Below are 21,908 nucleotides of genomic sequence, written 5' to 3' on the forward strand. Positions count from 1 at the left end.
TAGTCATTCTCTCCTTTACACATAGAGGAAGGTAGTTTTCCTTTTTTAGCTGTTAGTACTAACAACTCAGGAGCTCTCGATGAAATTGTAAGTTGATAGGCCTGGAAAGTTGAGTTGGTGAAAGTCTTCCAAATCTGTTAACACTGTTAAAACACCAATTATAAAAAGACTAATAAGCAACCAAAGGGAAAAGAAACTGACCAGAGGGTAATGAAATATATTCAGAGTCTATACTGAATTTTTCATCATCAAAAGGCCTTACTATTGGCTTAATTTTACTGCTGCTTTCACAGGAGAACCTATGCTAATCCCAAAACCTGACATTCAAGTGAACAGAAATACTGAGAAAACTTAGCATTCTCTTTGCTGGAATGTAGAGATTCTTATTCTGGATTTTCAGATTCATAGGATATCTGTGAAAGGGCTTCAGCAAGTGTATGAACCTATTAAAATTGTTTGCAAAAACTGTACATGTGTGTCCTTTCTCTCTGGTGTCCACAACTTTCCTAAAACTCTTCCTAAGAAGGTTAAAGAGCACTGTTGTGGGGTAGTAGTACAGATTAAACATGAATTGGTAATTGCTAAAACTGGGTGATGAGTACATGGAAATTCGTTATACCAGCTTCTCTAATTTTGCATGTGGTTTAAGTTTTTATAATTAAGAGATTATTTTTTTAAACCGCCATTTTCAAAATGGAATTTCATCTATCAATCTAAGTGAACTGCTAATGTAAGTGATAATTCTATCTTGAAGGTGAGGGAATCGGACTCATAGAAAACATACATGTAAAAACACGTAAGTATGGAAATCTTTCATGACAAAACTTTCAATGATGCAAGTTACTACTTTTACTATTCCTTATTCTCTTTCTCAAATATACCAAAATTTGATACAAAATCAGGAAAACAGAAGAAAGAAAAGGTAACTGGCAAAGCAAAGACCACAAAGACAAAGAAGGTGGAGGTTTGATGCTTGAAGGGGAGGGGGAAAACTGAAAGGAATAAAGTGGTGGGTCTAATCAAATCACTGTAAAAAGCTGCAGCTCTCAGAGTTAACCTTGCCAATCAGAGTAAGCAGGAGCAGGAGCATGTTTGTGCACATTAAACTTTGCGTGTGTCCTTGAACCTATGGTGCACTTCCTCCTCTCAAGCAGCCTGGGAAGGCTTCATAATGCTTACGAGAGAACCTTGAATTCCATTAGAAAGCTCCACAGGAAGGAGAAACCCTCAAGTGGCAGCTTGAACCACATAGACAGCTCATACCCTTTACTGATATTAGAAGTGAGCTCATGGGATTAAGTCTGCAAGTCCTGGAAAATTAAAAAGTATGAACACACTGATAAATGCCATTACACCAACAAGAATACAAGATACCTTTAAATCTTCTCACCTTTCCTTTCCTTTTTTTTTTTTTTTTTTTAAGAAATGGCAAGTACTTAAAGCAATGATACAATAAAGACTGGTTACTAAGTCTACAATTTAACTCATCTGGCTAAAATCTGACTAATAGTTTAATAATATTTATATGTGTATATTGCTTTGCTATAAAATCACTCACTCATTTGAGGGCCTAGCATATTTTACCACAAACTACACTTTTAAATAAAAGGAAGTAGGAAGGTAGGTGCCTTGTCTTTCATGTCATATCTATTAAGTGATTATAGTTCTACTCTGTTTTGTACTAGTAAGAAGATACATTATATCATGTACAGTTTTAGTATTACATGTAGGCAGACTTAGATTCAATATGAACGAGAAATTTCCAATTAGAGCTTTCGAAAATTGAATAGTCTACTATGTAAAATAAACAGAAATGTTCTAACAGAGGCCACCTGGCTTACCCTTTTGGAAATTTAGTAGAGAGAATTCCTGCATTAGGTGAGAAGTTGAACCAGATGGTTTTTTAAAATGTTTATTTATTTAGAGGGAGAGAGTGAGTGTGTGTACACCCCCACAAGTGGGGAGGGGCAGAGAGAGACAGGGAGAGTGAGAATCCCAAGCAACTCTGTATTGTCAGCATGAAGCCAATGTGGGGCTTGAACTCAAGGAACCTGTGAGATCATGACCTGAGCTGAAATCAAGAGTCAGAAGCTTAACTTACTAAGCCACCCAGAAGCCCCGAACCAGATGATTTTTAAATTCCTTTTTACCCTTAAGATTTCACAATTGGTGAAACTGTGTGCCTGGATGGCTCAGTCGGCTAAGTGTCCGACTTTGGGTCAGGTGATGATCTCACAGTGTCTGAGAAGCTGAGCCTGAGCCTGCTTTGAATCCTCTGTACCCCCTCTCTGTCCCTTCCCCACCCTGTGCACGGGTGTCCTCTCCTACTTTCAAAACTAAATAAACATTAAAAAAAAAGATTTCACAATTAGGCTTTGAATTCAGGGTCACACAGTCAATGGCAGAACAGAAACTAGAATGTAGGTAACTTGATTCCAAACTTAAGGTCTTTTCTAAACACAAGGTTATAAACCCCTCAAATGTCTTCAGGCAGTTAATACAGGGCTGAGGTTAACTGGGTCAGGGAAGCAACAGTGGGGGGATGAGGAACTGGAGAGCTCAAGCCTGTCAACAGAGGGCAGTGCTACTCAGCTCTTGCTGATTGCTGCCATATGGGAATGTGCCCAGGACTGTCTTATTTTTAGATTTTCAAGAGAATCCTAAACCCCGTGCTTTTATGTACAAACTGTGGGTAAACTAAAGGTGCTAAACAAAAACTGATCTTTGGGCTGCGTATGACCTGTGCCAGTGTGTGACCATGAGATTTTCCTCAAAAACCCCACATCCAAATTACTGATTTTTAAAAATCCTTCTCTCGATTCTTCAGATTTGTCAACAGTCTTCATGAAATACAAAAATCTAAAATTTATGCTTTATATCAATTATACAGTCTGCTATGTATATAACAGTAATTTTCTCTGGCTATCACAGATTATATTCCTGTTACAGCATTAAATTGGCTTTTCCAAGATCAACACTACAGTGCAATCTCAGTGTTCACCTATGGTCCATAATCCATGTCAAATTTTCTACAGATGATATTTGTGTATAACCAATCTTTCTACGTGTATATGTGGATATGGCCCATAAATATTCTTTTTTTTTAAGTTCTCTTTATTTAAGTAATCTCTATGCTCAGGGTGGGGCTTGAACTCACAACTTCAAGATCATGAGTCATATGCTCTTCTGACTGAGCCAGCCAGGCGCCCTGTCCCAAAAATATTCTAAAAACACTTATTTTATAGACAAATCACTTCTTTGAAGGGACATTTTTTTCCTTGAATTATCTTATTCCCATCTTTCAGGCATTATTTAACCAGTCTATGAGAATATCATCAAAAAAAGCAAGCTTGACCATTTCTAGACCTTATTCTGTCAACTCATTTGGGAGTCTTTTGTTACTTTGTGTGAATTCCTTCATATTTAATTTGTCTTCTTAAAATTTTTTTAAATTTTTATTTATTTTTGAGAGAGTGAGAGAGAGACAGAGTGCGATAGTGGGGAGGGGGGCGGGCAGAGAGAGAGGGAGACACAGAATCTGAAGCAGGCTCCAGGCTCTGGGCTGTCAGCACAGAACCCAATGTGGGGCTCAAACCCACGAGCCGTGAGATCATGACCTGAGCCGAAGTCAGACACTTAACCGACTGAGCCACCTAGGCACCCCTAATTTGCCTTCTTAATGTGACATTTAGAAGAACATTTTAGACTCAGCAACACCAAGCACACCCAAGTAAATTTTGTAACATACACACATTTAAGTAATACATCTCAGAAATCATCAATGAGCCACCATTCAACATTCAAACAAGTTAGTTCTTTAAAGCAGATGACTCACCCATTTCTTGAGTTCAATGAGGAAGAACTGCTTGACTTTTTAAAAAGTTACACAATTACAGAAGTAACCCGGTTCTGAGGGCACAATAAACTTTGAAGTGTACAAAATGTTATGATTCAGCTGTAGATAGCTAAGATGTTCAGAAATCTTTACCGTGAAGAAGGTAGACTGCCTGGGGATAAAGGCCAATTCTTTTGTTTTCAAGTTTAGGATAGTATAAGACGTCAACAATTTGTGGTTCACAGCAATAGCAAGAGAGAATGTAGCCAGGGGACCATTAAGAAGGAGCAATTTACTATACCAGGTCATAACACTTTGACAGTGTCCTATAATTCAGTTAGATGTAAAAATAAGATGACACTGGGTGTTCTCTGAACTCAAAGTAATTTGAACTTGATTCACACTGTACTGTGAGTCAGTTGTTCATTCTCAGGTACAAACTTAGCAAAAGAAGTGACTATTCAATATAAAAATGACAGAAAAAAACTTATTAAAGAAAATTGTGAGCTGTGAGAAAAGGAATATAGATTAAAAGTCACACTGAAGGGGCATACCTGGTGAACAAAATAATGTCTACATATAAGAATTTCAGTATAAATAAGGAAATAAATACTAAGGACATGAAGAACTTGTTACTATAATCCTCACAAAATGCATCAGATGGCTGTGGATTCTAAAAGCACAGAATCAGTGTGATAGAGAATGATGACAGCACGATGCAGGAAAATAGCATGGAATCTGCAGTTAAAATATTGAACTGTGAACTCTGGTTATCTACTTACTAGCCTTGTGTCTTCAAGCAATTCACATAACCTCTTTGAGCTTTAGTTTTCTCAACTATGAAATGAGGATAGTGTAACACAGGACTCCTGTAGGATAAAATGAGCTAATATATATAAATACATTTTGTAGAATAGAAAATATGATAAAATATTTGACCTTTCAATACTGGTTTTATCATTTTTGCTCACCATTTTCACACTTCTTTTGCAGTGACATCTGTCTTCCTCTGTTGAGCCAGAAAACTCTGCCTACATTTTTTGGAGATGTAGAGTTTCTTTGCACAAGAGGATGAATACGTTTTATTAGTCAACAAATATTTACAAAATGCCTCTAAAGCTCCCAAGATGTAAATAATACTAAAGGCTTGGGACACAGTGATGATTAGACTTGATCTCTACCTTCATACTCCATTATAAGGGACCTCTTTTTTATTTATTTTCATTTATTTATTTTGAGAGAGAGTGGGTAGGTGTGCATGTGTGCATGCGAGCTGGGGAGGGGCAGAGAGAGGAAGAGAGAATCACAAACAGGTTCTGCACTCTGTGCTGAGCCCAACAAAGGGTTCGATCTCACAACTGTGAGATCATGACCTGAGCCGAAATCAAGAGTCCGACACTTAACCAACTGAGCCACCCAGGTGGCCTGGGGACTAATCATGTTTTAAAAAGTATGTTAAAATTAAACATTGCAGTTGTAAAAAATAAAGAACTGCTTGAAAAAGAGAAGTAACAGCTACATGAAACACAACCAGTCAACTGCCAAGATACCTGTCAAGAGCATTAAGCCATTTCAACATGGGTACTGTAGTCTCATAATGCATACCCTTCATTTAAGAATACATCTAATTTGTCTTCAGAATGGTCTTTAGCATCTACTGCTCAAGAATGTCTACCTGATATATGTGTTACAGCATATTTGTTTAGGCCTGCCACACTCAGACAATACAGAATATGCATACTGACCAAATGTGTCAAGAAAAGTCATGAAGTATTCCAATAACCTTGTTAAGATCAGTTTTCCTATTCTAATTTCTTTTTTTCTTTCCATAAATTTCTCGAAGACATTGTTTCTTTGGGGCATTATTATTACTATCCTCAATCTTTACTCCATGTTTATTTCAAACACATATTAAGTGATATGTCAAGTAATGTGTTAGGAGCTGGGAGTAGAAAAATATCAAAATTCTTACTTTCAAGGAGGCTAGTCTTATGAATGGAGATGATTATAATAAAGAATGACAAATCCTATCACAGGTGTAAACAAAGTGTATTATAGGAGTGCAAAAGAGGGGGTCTAAAAGGAGGTTGTGGTTGCAGGAAAAGGAGGGGCTAGGTCAGGGTCTTCCCAAAAGAAGTGATGTTTCAATGAAGAAACTATAGGCTTTGTGTACATGTATGTGCGTACACTCGTGTGTGTGCGTGTTGCGTGTGTGTGTGTGTGCTTCAGACTGGGGGAGTACTCATCTACAAAGGAACAATATTTTTATAATATTTACTGAATGTGTACTGTATGTCAAACATTAGGCAAGAGACTACTTGGAATATTAAAGAAACAGAAAACCTGATTCTTACACTGAAATACCTTACAATCCACTAGTGACACCAAAGCTGAACAATCAAGTAAATACAATTAAGGCAAAAACAGCAGTTAAATAAAATGACTGGAGAATATCCTATATATATAATGGAGTTTACTTGAGAACTGAGGTTCTTCTTTAATCTTCCTTGGTTAAGGAATTTTTCCACCATGCTGTCTTGAACTTAATCAAGGTAGATAGTCTCTCACTACATTTGCCTTCCAAACGACCTATTAAAAAACTACAACTTTAGGGGCGCCTGGGTGGCTCAGTCGGTTAAGCATCCGACTTCAGCTCAGGTCACGATCTCGCAGTCCGCGAGTTCGAGCCCCGCGTCGGGCTCTGGGCTGATGGCTCGGAGCCTGGAGCCTGTTTCTGATTCTGTGTCTCCCTCTCTCTCTGCCCCTCCCCCATTCATGCTCGGTCTCTCTCTGTCTCAAAAATAAATAAAAAACGTTAAAAAAAATTAAAAAAAAAAACTACAACTTTGTTTCCCAAATATGCAATCAGTGAGGAGTTGCTAATGGTTTATTATTCTGGTACGGACATGAACTTACAGAAAATATGTGAGTTCCAAAATGAATAAAGGGCAGAAACTATAGAAACACACTGAAAAATGACCTCAGGTTGAACAGCCTTGTTTATTCTATTTAAAAATACATTCTCTGAAAGTCCATGATGTTTTCACTTTCATTTGATAAACTAACTGAAAATTTACCAATCAGGATCATTTGTTAATGGAAATCTTGGATTTGACTCTTGACGTTGGAGCTGTCTGACTTTGGATAATTATGTGGAAAAATTTCTTTTAATAAGAAAAAAAATGACCAAATACGTAGACATAGCTTGCACAGTTATTTAAAAAATAGCAAGTGCTCAGTCCATAGGATTATATCTAAATTTGCATCCCTCCTTTAAACTTGGCACCATATCTAGGAAATCTAAACAGTTGTTAGTGATTCATCACAGCAATCCATTAGTTTTATCTGATTATTTTATCCTAACTCCTACTTAAGATACATAGCACCACAGAACTGGCAGGTGAATATAGGGTTTAGAATTACAAATCCAGTACTACATGGAATTACATGCAGACATTTTAAAAATTTGAGATTCTCATCTTCCTAATATCTGCCATCCCCAACTCATTTACTGAGTCATAATTTTTGGAGTTGAGGTTTATTTTTAAAAAGATCTATAGTTGTGGGACGCCTGGATAGCTCAGTCAGTTAAGCATCCAACTCCTGATTTCCACTCAGGTCATGATCTCACGGTTTGTGAGTTCCAGTCCAGTATCGGGTTGTGCGTTGGCACAGAGCCCACTTGGGATTCTCTCCCCCTCTCTACCCATCCCCTGCTTGTGCTCTCTCTCTCAAAAATAAATGAACCTTAAAAAAAAAAAAAAGAAAAAAGAAGATCTATAGTTGATTCTAGTGATCCAGGTTTGGGAACTTCTGGAATATACAAAGTGAGCTCGACTACTTCATAAAGCAAGTAATACTGGATAAAATGGTATGGTCATAGAGGTGAGGCTTTAATAGTCAAGCATAAAAGCTGAGAACCAATTCATAGATAAGACACCACTAGATGTTCTTGGTCATAGAATCCTTTAGATATTGAAGTAGCATTTAGATAATGGTGTTTAAGGAAGACTTAATGTACCAATATTATGGAGGATCAAAAAGTCACTTTAATAAGTTGCCACAATAATATACTGATGAATGAGTGATAATTCAGACCAGATGATTGTCAATGGAAATGAAACATACACTATGAAGCTCTCCATACCTTACAAGGCCAACAACTCGAGATCTCAAGATCTCAAGAGTTTACTTTCCCACAGTCAGATGGTAGTTGAGCCTGAGTGGCAATAATGTTATTAAACAATGAGTGGAATGCTGGATGTTTGTACTAATTAAGTAATTATTATTATTATGGATAAACAATAATATAATGAATAAAAGAACAGCCAAGCTTTTGACAACTGAGTAGAAATTAAAAGTATGAAAAGAATGGGACAGAAAGAAACCTGTCCTAGTAACATGCTAGCTTGATGGTTTTATTACACATGGTTCTTACTATTTTTATTATGAAAATACTTGTAGATAGAGAAAAGCAGAGACCCATTATTCATATTTAATAACTGTGAACATTTTGCCATACTTTTTCTTTCTTTTCCTTTTTTGTTAAAGTAGGATAAAGAAATTATGGTTGACATGACATCTTGTCCCTAAATATATCAGTGTGCACCTAAAAACAAGGACAATTCCTACACAACCAAAATACCATTATCACACTTAAAATGGTTAATACTAACTCCTTAGTTTTAATGAACATGGTCCTCTTAACGTTTATAGTTATATGTAAATCAAGACAACATGGGCTTGTTATGTTCCTTCCCCAAAGCAATCTATACATTCTTTTAAATTATTGATGGAAAAGGTAGCGACTTTGCAAATCCTCTGGATCTTACTGGCAATGTGATAGAAACTCCTAATTCAAAAAAATGTACCATTAATGAATGTTAATTTGATAATCACAAAAAGAATTCACTTGGAGTTTCATACACAGTGCTTCAAGAAGACTTTCAAGAGTTCTTGAGAGTATTACTACTTTCCAAGAGTCATGGGTGTAGACTGAACATCAGCAAGAACCATGGCATGATCAAGACTTTGCCCTTAACAGAACTAAGACCTCTGGCCACTGTCAGATAATCTGTCACTATAAGCTACTTGTATCCAAGCCAGATATTTATTGCTATTGATCTGCCTGGTCCTAGCAAAAGACTTTTGTTCTCCCAGACCGGGACTTTGACCTCAATTAAGTTATGAATTTCAATCCGATAGACTGCTCCACTTACCCTACTGCTCTCCTCGACTGGATTAATTAGAATTAGCTAGGCCGAGAGTCACCCCAAGCTCCTCATGGATCATATTATTTTAATAATAAATAAAAGAATAGCAGCAATGTACAAGAAGTATTTTGAAAGATTGCTCATCTAGGAACATCATTCAAAACCTGCCAATATCAATTTCTCTGATTTTGATTACCTCATTTACTTTTTATTTCTTTTCATTCATTGGAGTCTCGCCTTTTATTTCAGCTTTCTAAACATGTTCTTTGCATTCAAACATCAAAGTACTTGCCATTTTAGCCCTTTGCTGCTATTTTAGGGTTTCATTAGAAAGTAACTCATCAAAGCAATCATTTGCAAGAATATAACTAAAAAACATTTAATAATCTCAGAGCATCAAGAAAAAAACATTCCATCATCCAAGAAAAATACTAGTCTTTAGCTAAATGCACTTTCTCTACAGCTCGTTAATACATTAAAAGCAGACAAATCAGAATGTCACTGAGAAGGCAATATCTAAAGTTGCAAAGAATAAGAATGTGCAAATACATTTATTTTTAATCCATAACCCACTGGGACAGATTATATAATGGCCAATGAGAACTTTAAATCATGTTGATAACAATAATCAGTGGGATCAGTATTTGCTAAATATACTGTTCTAACTTTATGATTTACTCCATAAACATAAAAAATTTATTCTAAAATGTAAAGAATATTATATAAGAATGTTTACATTCTGGGCTATAGTATTTGGTATCTGATACTGAAATTGTAAGATTGTTAGAAAGGATTTATAAGGGAATTATAGAATTTAGAAAGGATTTATAATTCCCTTTATAAGGGAATCCTAAAACTCTATATATTTTCAACTGATGTTTCTGACATAACAAAAACCCTTTTACTTCTTTGATTACTAAAATTTTGAGTTTTGATTAGCTTGAGGGAACATAAAGGAAAGATTTCATCAGAATGTCTAAGTCTAGTAGTAATTTCAATATTAAAAGCAATACAAAATTAAAGCACAAACTCTGCCCTTAAAATGCTGAGAATTACATGTATATTTGGAAGGTACAGTCTACAAAAGGATATGTCATAAATTTACAAATCAGCAATTTTTCAAGCCTTTAGTAACGGTAGTGTTCTTATCAAATAGTCTCCTGGGAAAGAAATACGCACACATGAAAGTGACTCCTGCAATGAAAAATGAAACAATTATATTTTTTTAAAATTACAACTATTGGATTTAATCTCCATTCCTCCTCTTCTCTCTCACTACCACATACACACTCATTTGGGTTCTGTAGATCATGTAAAACGCCATTCATTTTGAAGAAGAGTTTTCTATTTTCCCATGGAAAAATTCTAAGCTCAAGTACCAGTAAACATTTCTTCCTCAGCACCCAAAACATACCAGTAATCTAGTAAGAAAAACAAAACTGGTATGAGGACTGGACTCTTTACAATGTGGGAGAGAATCAAGGATTAAAGAAATAATTTGAAGGCTGAGGCTATTTTCATAATGAGCCACTCAGCAGGAAAAGATCAAATGACAAAATGTATTGTGCTTTGGCAAAGGGCTTCTGTTTTCACACCTGACTTTCATTAAGTTGCATATTCTTAAGTGGAATTAGAGCAATTCTCTAGCAAATCATACAGGTGATTTAACACATTAGCCCAGACTTTTCAAATGACCTCTTAATTAGGGTCACAAGGATAATGTGTGAGAGAAAACAGGAAAATTTAACATATTTACACCTTCCCCTACAGTAGAATTATTTGAAATGTAGACAATGGCTTATCATATTAATAGTATGAGAAATATATATATATATATGTATACAAATATATATATATGTATACAAATATATATATATATAGTTCTTCGTATACAAAGAACTATATATATATACATATTTGTAAGTGGGTTTGTATTTGTATACAAATATATACAGTGTATTTGTATACAAATATATATATATATATATTTGTAAGTAGGTTTATAAATGTATGAAAGAATTTAAGAGTTTGAAAAAGTATTTTTTGATAAATTCACAAAAAATATACACACCTATGTCATTTACTAGTATTCTCTATTTGTGCTTAACCATCTAAACTTTTCAGTCTAATTTAAATATTCTAATACTGAATGTCCAGGAATAGTGTTTACATATAAAATAAAAGTAGTAAAAGGGAGAAGGTAAGCCTTGTCCATTTCCTAGGGAGGACTTTTTAAAGGCAGACAAAAAAAAAAAAAAAAGATCAATACATGTCTTCTAAAATTAGCAAATGAGATACTTAATGGTATTTAGATATTTGAATATTGAAAGAAAGGAAGGTAAGGTAAATCTAAACTATAAACTCCTTCTCTTGGGAGAAAAATTACTGAAACACTGGAAGAATATCTTAAGTGACTATACAGCCTTGTTAAAAACAAGAAATTGCCTTGAAATCTTGTTTTATCCAAGCAGTACGTGTACATTTTATATCCTATTCCACAATTATATATCTATGTTTGTTTACCTAGAAAATGACTTTTAGAGCTACTTCTAAGTTAAATTATTTGTATTCCCCAAATCCTCAAGACAAATGGGTACTCTGGAAAGATGCACCATATTCGTAAGGTTTCTCATATATTCTTACATATACCATGTACTCCACTGTTGCCAGGGACATAGGCCCTCAGTTTGATAAACCATTTAAAAAAAAACAATAAAAAACTTAAAAAAAATTGAATGGCATGGAAAAATGTTCATTTTATAATATTAAATGAAAGAGAAGTACAGAAACCACATACATGGCTGGTTTCTGGTTCCAAGTAGGATGGAAGAAGATATAATAAGGTAACTTTCCTAATGTTAGCAACAATGAAAGAACAGGAAAATTGAAAAATTGTGTTTATGAAAGCAAAAAGGACTGAGTGAACTAAATCAGAGAGCTATTCAGAGAACAAGCTCTCAAAAATGAGAGAGAGAGAGAGAGAGAGAGAGAGAGAGAGAGAGAATAGGCTCTTTCCTGCTGCTTTCTTACCTGGGAGTATTTGCTGATTCTGTGTAAAGCCTGAGGAATGAGAGTGGCTCAAATAAAATGATGACACTGGGGAAAATAACATTTTGGAGGTTGTTAGGGGTTGGGTCAACAACTGAAAAATTTCAGAAGTCCCAAACACAAAGTACTATTTTCCCACTGGTTTAATTTCTGAGTTCAGGGGCTATGTGGGAAGCCAGAGTTTCTAAAAGAGCACATAGGAATCTGTTGTTTTGGAATATTTGAGGGAAATAGTCCCGGTTGAGGAACAGGGCCTGCCTCAAACAACAAATCTCAGCCCAAACACATTTACCACAATTTGGAAGCAGTGTGGGATAGGATGCTGGAGAACAAAGCTCAAAGCAGAAAGAATCAGACAGAGTCTTAATCGGTCTTTCAAGACAGGGAGGCAGAGACCTTTAGGCTCCCAAGCAAAAGCCTTCAAGAGCCTCCCCCAAGATATGTAGGAAAGCAGAGATATAACTAGAGTTACAACCTAGCCCCAACATTGCTCAATTCTTCACTGGCCTGAAGTGACTAGCCCCTCAATCAATATATCTGACAGATGATAAGGGGTGCCCTTTCTTGGGGCAAATAACACTGACTTCAGTCTCAATTCTCCTTTATGCATAATGTGCAACATACCATTTTAAAATTATGGGATATAGCTCTTCCTCTTCTTTCTTGAACAGTTCAGCTTTAAAACCATAGGTAAGGCTGAATGAAGTAGGTATCCATGTGAGTGGAAGGGTAGAGAAGAGGGGAGCTGTCATGGTACAGAGCAAGGTATCAGAGCCTAACTAGGATAACAGGGTGTCCACCTGGAGTGGTAGCAGCCTAATGTGAGGTGTCAGGGCTCACACAGGATGAAGAAGACGTCCAGATAGAAAATGGTCTGGGGCGCCTGGGTGGCTCAGTAGGTTGAGCATCCGACTTCGGCTCAGGTCATGATCTCAGAGCTCGTGAGTTTGAGCCCCGCATCGGGCTCTGTGTTGACAGCTCAGAGCTCAGAGCCTGGAGCCTGCTTCGGATTCTGTGTCTCCCTCTCTATCTGCCCACTCACATTCTGTCTCTGTCTCTCTCAAAAATAAACATTAAAAAAGAAAAGAAAGGAAAGGAAAGGAAAGAAAAGAAGAGAAAAGAAAAGAAAAGAAAAGAGAAAAGAAAAGAAAAGAAAAGAGAAAAGAAAAGAAAAGAGAAAAGAAAAGAAAAGAAAAGAAAAGAGAAAAGAAAAGAAAAGAAAAGAAAAGAAAAGAAAAGAAAAGAAAAGAAAAGAAAAATGGTCTGGTATATGGAGCCAGATTTCTCACTGTCAGAGAAAGAGAGTTACACATAGAAAAACTGAATGAATCTTGTTGTTTTGAACTGGAAGTAGAGATACTGGTGTGAATTTATGGTATACACACACAACATACAAAGAAAAATGAACACAGATATTAATGTGTATATGTATATGTGTATATGCATATATGTCAGAGGATTTGGGAAGAGTGATAGCCCAACAGCAATGAGCACACCTACTCAGATCCTGGTTTTTAAACACCATTCTCTACTAAATTGAACCACAGCTTTCTGCTGTTTCCATGGCTGGGAAAGAGAAGAGTTCAAGATGAACTGGAACTTCTTGCTATGCAAGAAAATATGAAAATTCTCAAAGAATCATGGGAGTATGTCAAAAGGACACAGAAGCCAGACTGAAGTGGCTCCCATTGGCCAAATATGGAATAATTTGAGCATAAATGTAAATAATAATAAACAGTGTATTATAATATAAAATAGGGAACTATGAATCTAAACTGATATAAATAAAAGCATGAATAAATTGAAGTTTTGATGAGGACAAGATATTTATATATCTCTAAGTATCTTTCCCACAAAACAGTAATGAATCACAAAGGGACAAAAGTAATTTCACTGTGAAAATCTTGACAGACATCACTTAACTCCGTGATCAACATAAATATCAGTAATGGGGCAAATTGAAAGTATGAGCTATTAGATAGGTCCCAATGAGAATACAGTATCAGTTCTACAACATCACTGCAACAGATGCATAATGTAAACATAATCAGGAGAAAACATGAGACAAACTCAAATTGAGAAACAGTCTAAAAAATTATTGGTCTGTAATCTTTAAAGATATCAAAGTCATAAAGGTCAAAGAGAAACTGTGTAACTGTTCCAGACTAAAGGAGATCTTTAGTTTCCTCCTTTAGGCCCTTTTAAACATGATAATCAAATGCAATGTGGGATTCTAAACTGAATCCTTTTATTATAAAAGAAACTCTTGGGCCAACTGGCAAAACCTGAGTGATGTATAAAGATTAGATGACGGTAATATATTAGTGATAATATCCTCATTGTGATAGTTTATTTGTGGTTATATAATAGAATATCCTCATCTTTATACAGGTGATAGGGCATAATGTTGGCAAAATGCTCTTAAAGTTCAAGGTTTAAGATTCAAACACACTCTTATTGTTTGTATAAATTTCAGATTGTTTCACAATTAAAAAAAATTTAATTGAGACATGTGGACAAGTGGCAAATTGTGATCTATAAACAAAAGAAGAAGGAGCCAAAAGCAGCTGCCTCAAAGATGTCAGTTATTTAAATTAAGAGAAAAAAACTGAAATGATCATTACAAATACATGAAAGAAAATAGAGTAAAAGATGGAAATTTTCAACATAAAAAGGAATTAGGTAAAGTTATTCAAATGATCATTCTAGAACTGAAGAATTGTAACTAAGAACTCAATGCAGTCTTAACAGAAAAGATAAGATTACCAAAGACAAAGATGGGTCAACAAAAATTATCCTAACTGAAGCATTCAGAGAACTAAACAGCAACATAACATAGATGAACAAATAAAAATAAACAAAAACAATAAAAGAGAATATATGACGTTTAGAATACATGTCAAGTGGTCTCACATATGAGAAACTATAATTCCAGATGAGAGAAGAGAATGGAGAAGCAATATCTGAAGACATCACCATCACAGCAAAAAAATTTGTGAAATCAAGAGCTATGTCAGAAGGTTCAGTGGACCCCAGAGTTAAACACCACCACCACCACCACCAACTTAGCCACTCTTGGAAAATGATACATACTGTGAAAATCTTAAACATTGTCTGAGCAAAAAGATATCACCTTCAGAGTAAGAACAATAAGATTTACAGCTAACTTCTAAAAAGAAAATATGAGAGCTAGAAGAAAATGGAATGGCAGCTCTAGAGAAAGAAATAGAGGGGCCAGACCTAAAATTCTCTATGAAGCAAAATTACCTTTTTAAACTATAAATGGAATAGACATACTCAGATAACTAAAGGTGAAATGACTCATAACTAGAAGTCAATACTATAAGAAATATTGAAGTTCTGCAGGCAAAAGGAAAATGATACCAGATGAAATCAGGAAAGTACAAGAAATGAAAAAACATCAAAAAGAAGGAATGAAAAAGCATCATTTATGTGAATAGAGATAAAGACTATTGACTGTTTAATGCCAAAACAGTATCCTGTGAGGTATGTACTTAGAGAAGTAAAAATATATCACAGTTATAGCAACATAAGCAGGGGAAAAAAATAAACAGAATCATATCATTTTAAGATGTTCACAGTATTCAGGTGAAGCAATTTCAGGTGTAATTTCTATCACGACCACTAAAAGAATGATTCTAAAAGGAATGGCAAATACCCATTAAAGAAGGCAAAATGGAATAATAAAAAAAAATACTTCACACAGAAAAAATTGGGAAAGGAAAAACAGAGAAACAGAAGGTGAAACAGAGAACAGAAAGATGACAAAATTAAGCAGATTAGCACCACAAATTACATTAAATACAAATTAAACCTCACCATTAAAAGACATAGATCTGAATAAAAACTAAGACCTACCTACATGCTATTTATGAGAAACACAATTTTAGGTATAAAGACATAGTGCTGATTGAGTGAACTGTGTTCCCCTCAAATTCTTAAGTTGAAGCCCTAAGCCCTAATGTAATTGTATGTGGAGGCAGGGCCTTTAAGGGGGTAATTAAGGTTAAAGGGAGTCAAATGAGGCCTTGATCCAACAGGACTGTTGTCCTGTTAGAAGAGGAGACACCAGAGACTTCTCTGTGAACACACAGAAGAAAGGCTATGTGAAGATATAGTGAGAAGGCAGGGTTTTGCAAGCCACTGAGAGAGATCTCACCAGAAACCAACCTTGCCAGCCCTCTGCTCTTAGACTTGAAGCCCCCAGAGCTGTGAGAAAATGCTTGCTGTTTAAGCCATTCAGTCTGTGGTATTCTGCCACGGCAGCCCAACCAGACTAACACAGAAACGGGTAAAATTTAAAGGATAGAAAAAAATACATAAGGTAAACACTATCCAAAAAAAAAAACTGATGTAACTATAAAACACTAAACAAAGTGTGTGTGTGTGTGTGTGTGTGTGTGTGTGTGTGTGTGTATATATATATATATAGGCTTTTATATATAGATTTATGCACATTAGATTTTATATATAGATTTATATATATATGTATATATATATATATATATGATCTGAAAATAGCCATTTCTCAATGATAAAAGGGTCAATTCAACAAGAAGGTAAAACAATTTTAAATTTGCATCTAATAACATAGTTTGAAGGTATATAAAAATGAACACAGTTACAAAAATCATAATTGGAGATATCAACACAATTCTCTTAGTAGCTGATAAACAAGTAGACAAAAAATCAGTAAGAATATAGTGCCCTTCACTAACACTATTAACCAACCTCACATAAACGATATTTGTGAAAGACTACACCAAACTGCAAAATACAGTCTTTTCAAGTGAACATGCAACATTCTCCAAAATGTACCATATAAAGAGCCAAAAAGCAAGTGTTAATTTCAAAATACTGAAACACTCCAGAGTATGTTCTCTCATCATACTTGATTCAAAATAGAAATGAATACAGAAAAGGAACTATAAATTCCCCCAATGCTGGGCAACTAAACAACATACATCGGGATAACCCACAATTCAAAGAAAGAAATCACACTGGAAATTAAAAAAATATCTTGACTAGAGGATAATAAAAATATCCCAAAATCTGTAAAATGCATTTAAAGGAGTGCATAACGAGAAATTTCTACCTCCAAGCACACCTACTAGAAAAGAATAGCTGAAAATCAATATCTAAGCTTTTATTTCAAGAGGTTAGAAAAAAACACCACAGCAAATTAAATCCAAAAAAAAGGAGGAGGAAAGAACAAAGAACAAAAATCAATGACACAGACACAAAATGTAGGATGGGGACAATTAACAAAGCTAAAAGCTTGTTCTTTGAAAAGATTACTAAAGTTGACAAATGCTTAAAAAAATAATCAGTAAAAAATATATTAGAAATATCAGACAAAAAAATACATCACTACACACACGGGAGACACTAAAGTGCAAGATGATATTATGAATAACTTTAGGTCAATTTTTTTATAACTTAAGATGAAATGGGCAAATTCTTTGAAAAACCCAACTTATTAAAACTGATCAAAGAAAAAATAGAAAATATGAATAATCTTCTATCATTTAAAGAAACTGAACTTATAATTTAAAGGCTTCCAGGTTTAGATGGCCTCATTGGTGAATTCACCTAAACATTAATTCATCTATAGTGCTTATTATTATATGTGTCTGTACATTTTTTTAAATGGTTGATCTAGGTATCACTCTGTGTGTGTGTGTGTGTGTGTTTACTGTTTACTGGTATTGATAATTTACCACTCTGATGAAACTGTAGAACTCTTACCTCCATTTAGCTCCCTCTACTTCCTCCCTTTATAAAATGATATTTATCCTGCTTAGTGTTTGCTGAGCTCCTGGATCTGTGACTTGGTGTCTATCATTAATTTTGGAAAACTATCAGCTATTCAAATATTTCTTCTGCTCCATTCTTTCTTCCCCTTCTGACATTTTAATTACATGTATGTTACACTTTTTGAAATTGTCCAAGAGTTCTCAAAAATTCTGTTCTTTTTATCTTTCTCTGTTTTTTTCTCTTTGCATTTCAGTTTTAGAGTTCATACTGACATATCTTGCAAGTTCACTGACTCTTCTCTCACTTGTGTACTCTACTGAAGAAACTACCAAATGTATTCTTCATTTCTGTTACAGTGTTTTTGATTTCGAGCATTTCCTTTTCATTCTTTCTTAACGTTTCCATCTTTCTGCTTACATGATCCATCATTCTTATATATATCTGTTTCCATTAGATTACTTAACATATTACTTAATCATACAAATTCCCTATCTGATAATCCCAAAATCTGTGTCATGAGTCTGGTTCTGATACTTGCTTTGTCAGACTATGATTTTTCTAAATGTTCACCATGCCCTGTAAGTTTTTATTGAGAGCTAGATGTGAGGTATCCAATAATAGAAACTATGGTAAACAGAAATTTAGTGTGATGTTTTATATTAATCTGGCTAATAGTTGGGCTGTGTTCAATGTTTACCGTAGCTATAGAAACCTGAGGCTTCAGTTTCCTGTTTTTGTCTCCCCTGTTGTCTTTGGGTTTCCCTAAGAGCTCCTACTTAAAAAGAGTCAATGTCTTGGAGCTCTTTCAGCTACAATCTGCTCTTACTGTAATGAGAGCCACGTGGCTGTGGTGGTAAGGTATAGGGAGCAGAGAAGCATTCTGTAACCTTATGATTAAATCTCAGTCTTTTAGTGTGCCTGGATCTTTACAGGTGTTTCTTAGTACCCACCCCCACCCCCACCTCCTCTTAGGAAAATTAAAGGGGGCTGGAGTAGGATAACTGCTCTGGTAGACTTTTCCCTTGGAAGGTGGGCCTTTGTTATGAAAAATGCTCTTAGTATGTTTCAACATTGCTATTTCCCCTCTGTCCTGACAGAAACAAGAGAGATTTTTCCTCAGATCTTCACTGTGAGAACTTGAGGGTAGAAGTAGGTTCCTATAAGTAAAACTCATGATATAGTGTGGGGCACACCTAAGACTAGGCCCCTGGAGTTACTTCCTCTCAAGCTACTCCACACTGAGCCTCCAGCTATTGATCAATTACCACTTGTGTTCCTACGAGTTTATGGTTCCAGTGGCTTTGGCTACAGGTGATCTCAGCTGTGATTATCTGTGTTTGCCAGTTTCTTCAGGTGTCAGGGTGGCAGTTTACCCTAAGAACTTAATTATCTGATAGGCTCAAGAAAAGTCATTTGCTTTTAAGTTTGTTCAACTATTTTCTTTAATTTTTTTTAATGTTTATTTATTTTTGAGAGAGAGAGAGAGAGAGAGAGAGAGAGAGAGAGAGTGAGTGAGTCGGGGAGGAACAGAGAGAGAGACACACACACAGAACCCAAACCAGGCTCTAGGCTCCGAGCTGTCAGCGCAGAGCCCAACGCAGGGCTAGAACTCATGAACAGTGAGATCATGACCTGAGTCTGACGCTTAACTGACTGAGCCACCCAGGTGACCCAGTATATATATGTTTTAAATTACCTTTGTTGATTTCTAATTTAATTGATCCACACTCAGAGAATATGCTGATATAAAATATTTTCATTGATATCTGCTTTGTGGTACATTATGTCAACAGTTGTTTAAAATACTTCTAAAACACTGCATTCTCAAAAAAATTGAGAAAACAATCCCATTTAAATTGCATCAAAAAGAATAAAATAATTAGGAAGAGATTTAACCAAGAAGATGAAAAAGATCTGTATACTGAAAATTATAACACTGGTAAAAGAAACTGAAAAAGACACATATAAATGGAAAGATATCCTGTGCTTTCTTATTAAAATGTTCATACTTCCCAAAACAATCAACAGACACAGTGCAACTCCTACCAGAATTCTAACAGAATACTTCACAGAAATAGAACAGCCAACACTAAAATTTGTATAGATCCATGAAAAACCCCAAATAGCCAAAGCAATCTTAAGAAAGAAGAACAAAGCTGGAGAGGCATCACACACTCTGATTTCAAACTTCATTACAAAACAGAATAGTACTGGCATAAAAACAGACACATAGACCAACAGCACAAAACAGAGAAGCCAGAAAAAAGCCACATATATGGTCAATTGATCAGAGGCAAAGGGGGCAAGAATATACAATGGGAAAAGATAGTGGTATTCAATAAGTGGTATTAGGAAAACTAAACAGCCACATGCAAAAGAATAAAACTGGACCTCTATCTTACAGCATACACAAAAATCAACTCAAAATGGATTAATGCCTGAAATCTTTACAAAACTGAAAGAAAACACAGGGAGTAAGTTCCTGTGTTTTCACATGACCTTGTCAATGTGTTCAACTATTTTTTTGTCAATGTAAGGATCTATGTTCTTTAATTTTGGAGCCCCCACCCCCTTATAATGTATTGTCTTAAATATTTCCTGTGGATCAGTAGAATATTTATATAACATCAGATGATGTTAAAATTTTTGATTCAGTGGTCAAACATAATTTTTAAAAGTCCAGAGTAAAGGACAGTATATTATGTTTATTTTCACCCATTCCATTGTTGTTTCTCTTTCTTCTTTATGTCCCAAGTTCCCTTCTATTATAATTTCCTTTCTATTTAAAGAAGTTCCATTTAGGGGAGCCTGGGTGGCTCAGTCAGTTGAGCAGCTGACTTTGGCTCAGGTCATGATCTCACAGTTTATGAGTTCGAGCCCCACATTGGGCTCTGTGCTGACAGCTCAGAGCCTGGAGCCTGCTTCGGATTCTGTGTCTCCCTTGCTCTTTGCCCCTCCCCTCTCACACTCTGTCTCTCTCTCTAAAGTAAATAAACATTAACAAACTGTTTTAAAAATAAAGAACTTCCATTTAGCCATTCTTTTAGAGTAGATCGGTGGGTGACAAATACTCTGTATTTTTCTTCATTTGAGAATGTCTTTATTTCACCTTATTCTTGAAAGATATTTTCACTGGCTATAGAATTACAAGTTGACAGCTTTTCTTTCAGCACCTGAAAAATGTGGTGCCACTTCCTTCTGACCTCCATGAAAAACCATTTCAATCATTGTTTCCCCATAAACATAATGCATTCTTTCCCACTAGCTGCTTTCAATGTTTTCTTCTCTTTAATTTTTGGAAGTTTGATTTTGATGTATTCTGGCAGAGAATTTTTCAGATTCATCTGTTTTGGGTTTGCTCAGCTTCTTGAATCTACAATGCCATTCATCAAATTGGGAAGTTTTCAGCATGATTTCTTTCAATATTTTTCAGCTTCACACTGTTTTCTTCTCCTTTTGGAATTCAAATGACAAAAAAAGCTAAATCTTCTGTAATTGTCACACAGGTCCTGGAAGCCCTGCTGATGATTTCTTTCCCATCTACCTTCTCTCAGTTTTTCAAATTAGATACTTTCTACCTATCTGACTTCAACTTCACTGATCCTTTTCTTTATCACCTCCATTATGGTGGTGAGACCAGTGAATTTTTATTTCAGTTATCATATCTTTGGTTCTATAATTTTTGTTTAGTTCTTTTTTACGTCTTCTATTCCTTTGCTTAGGAATAAATTTAACAAAAGAAATATAAGACTTGTACACTGAAAACTACAAAATACCACTGAAAGAAATTAAACAAGCCCTAAATAAATGAAAAGACATTTTATGGATAACAAGACTTAATATTTTAAGATGTCACTACTCCCCAAACTGACCTACAGATTTAATGCAATCCCTATAAAAATCTTAGCTGCATTTTGTTTTGCAGAAATTAATAAGCTGATTCTAAAATTTATATGGAAATTCAAGGGACCCAGAATAGCAATAACAATCTTGAAAAAAAGAACAAAGTTGGAGATCTCCCACTTCTGTTTCAA

The 21,908-nt window shown here is 35.2% G+C and overlaps 1 protein-coding gene across 8 annotated transcripts in view; it reads right to left on the reverse strand.

Annotated features, from left to right (window-relative positions):
* Window positions 1-21,908, reverse strand: part of ACBD6 (acyl-CoA binding domain containing 6) — a 210,173-nt gene that overhangs the window by 71,382 nt on the left and 116,883 nt on the right. Inside the window, exon 7 of one of the 8 annotated variants that reach the window (XM_019428096.2) lies at window positions 9,402-10,242. The exons of the other annotated variants lie outside the window; for them this stretch is intronic. Coding sequence (XP_019283641.1) covers window positions 10,168-10,242 — 75 coding nt within the window. The 3' untranslated portion in view covers window positions 9,402-10,167. Of the gene's footprint in view, window positions 1-9,401; window positions 10,243-21,908 lie in introns of those variants that run through there. 8 annotated transcript variants of the gene reach the window in all.

This window comes from Panthera pardus, unplaced genomic scaffold, assembly GCF_024362965.1.
Source record: "Panthera pardus isolate Hobbes unplaced genomic scaffold, ASM2436296v1 HiC_scaffold_21, whole genome shotgun sequence".
In the NCBI taxonomy this organism is placed as follows: Eukaryota; Metazoa; Chordata; class Mammalia; order Carnivora; family Felidae; genus Panthera; species Panthera pardus.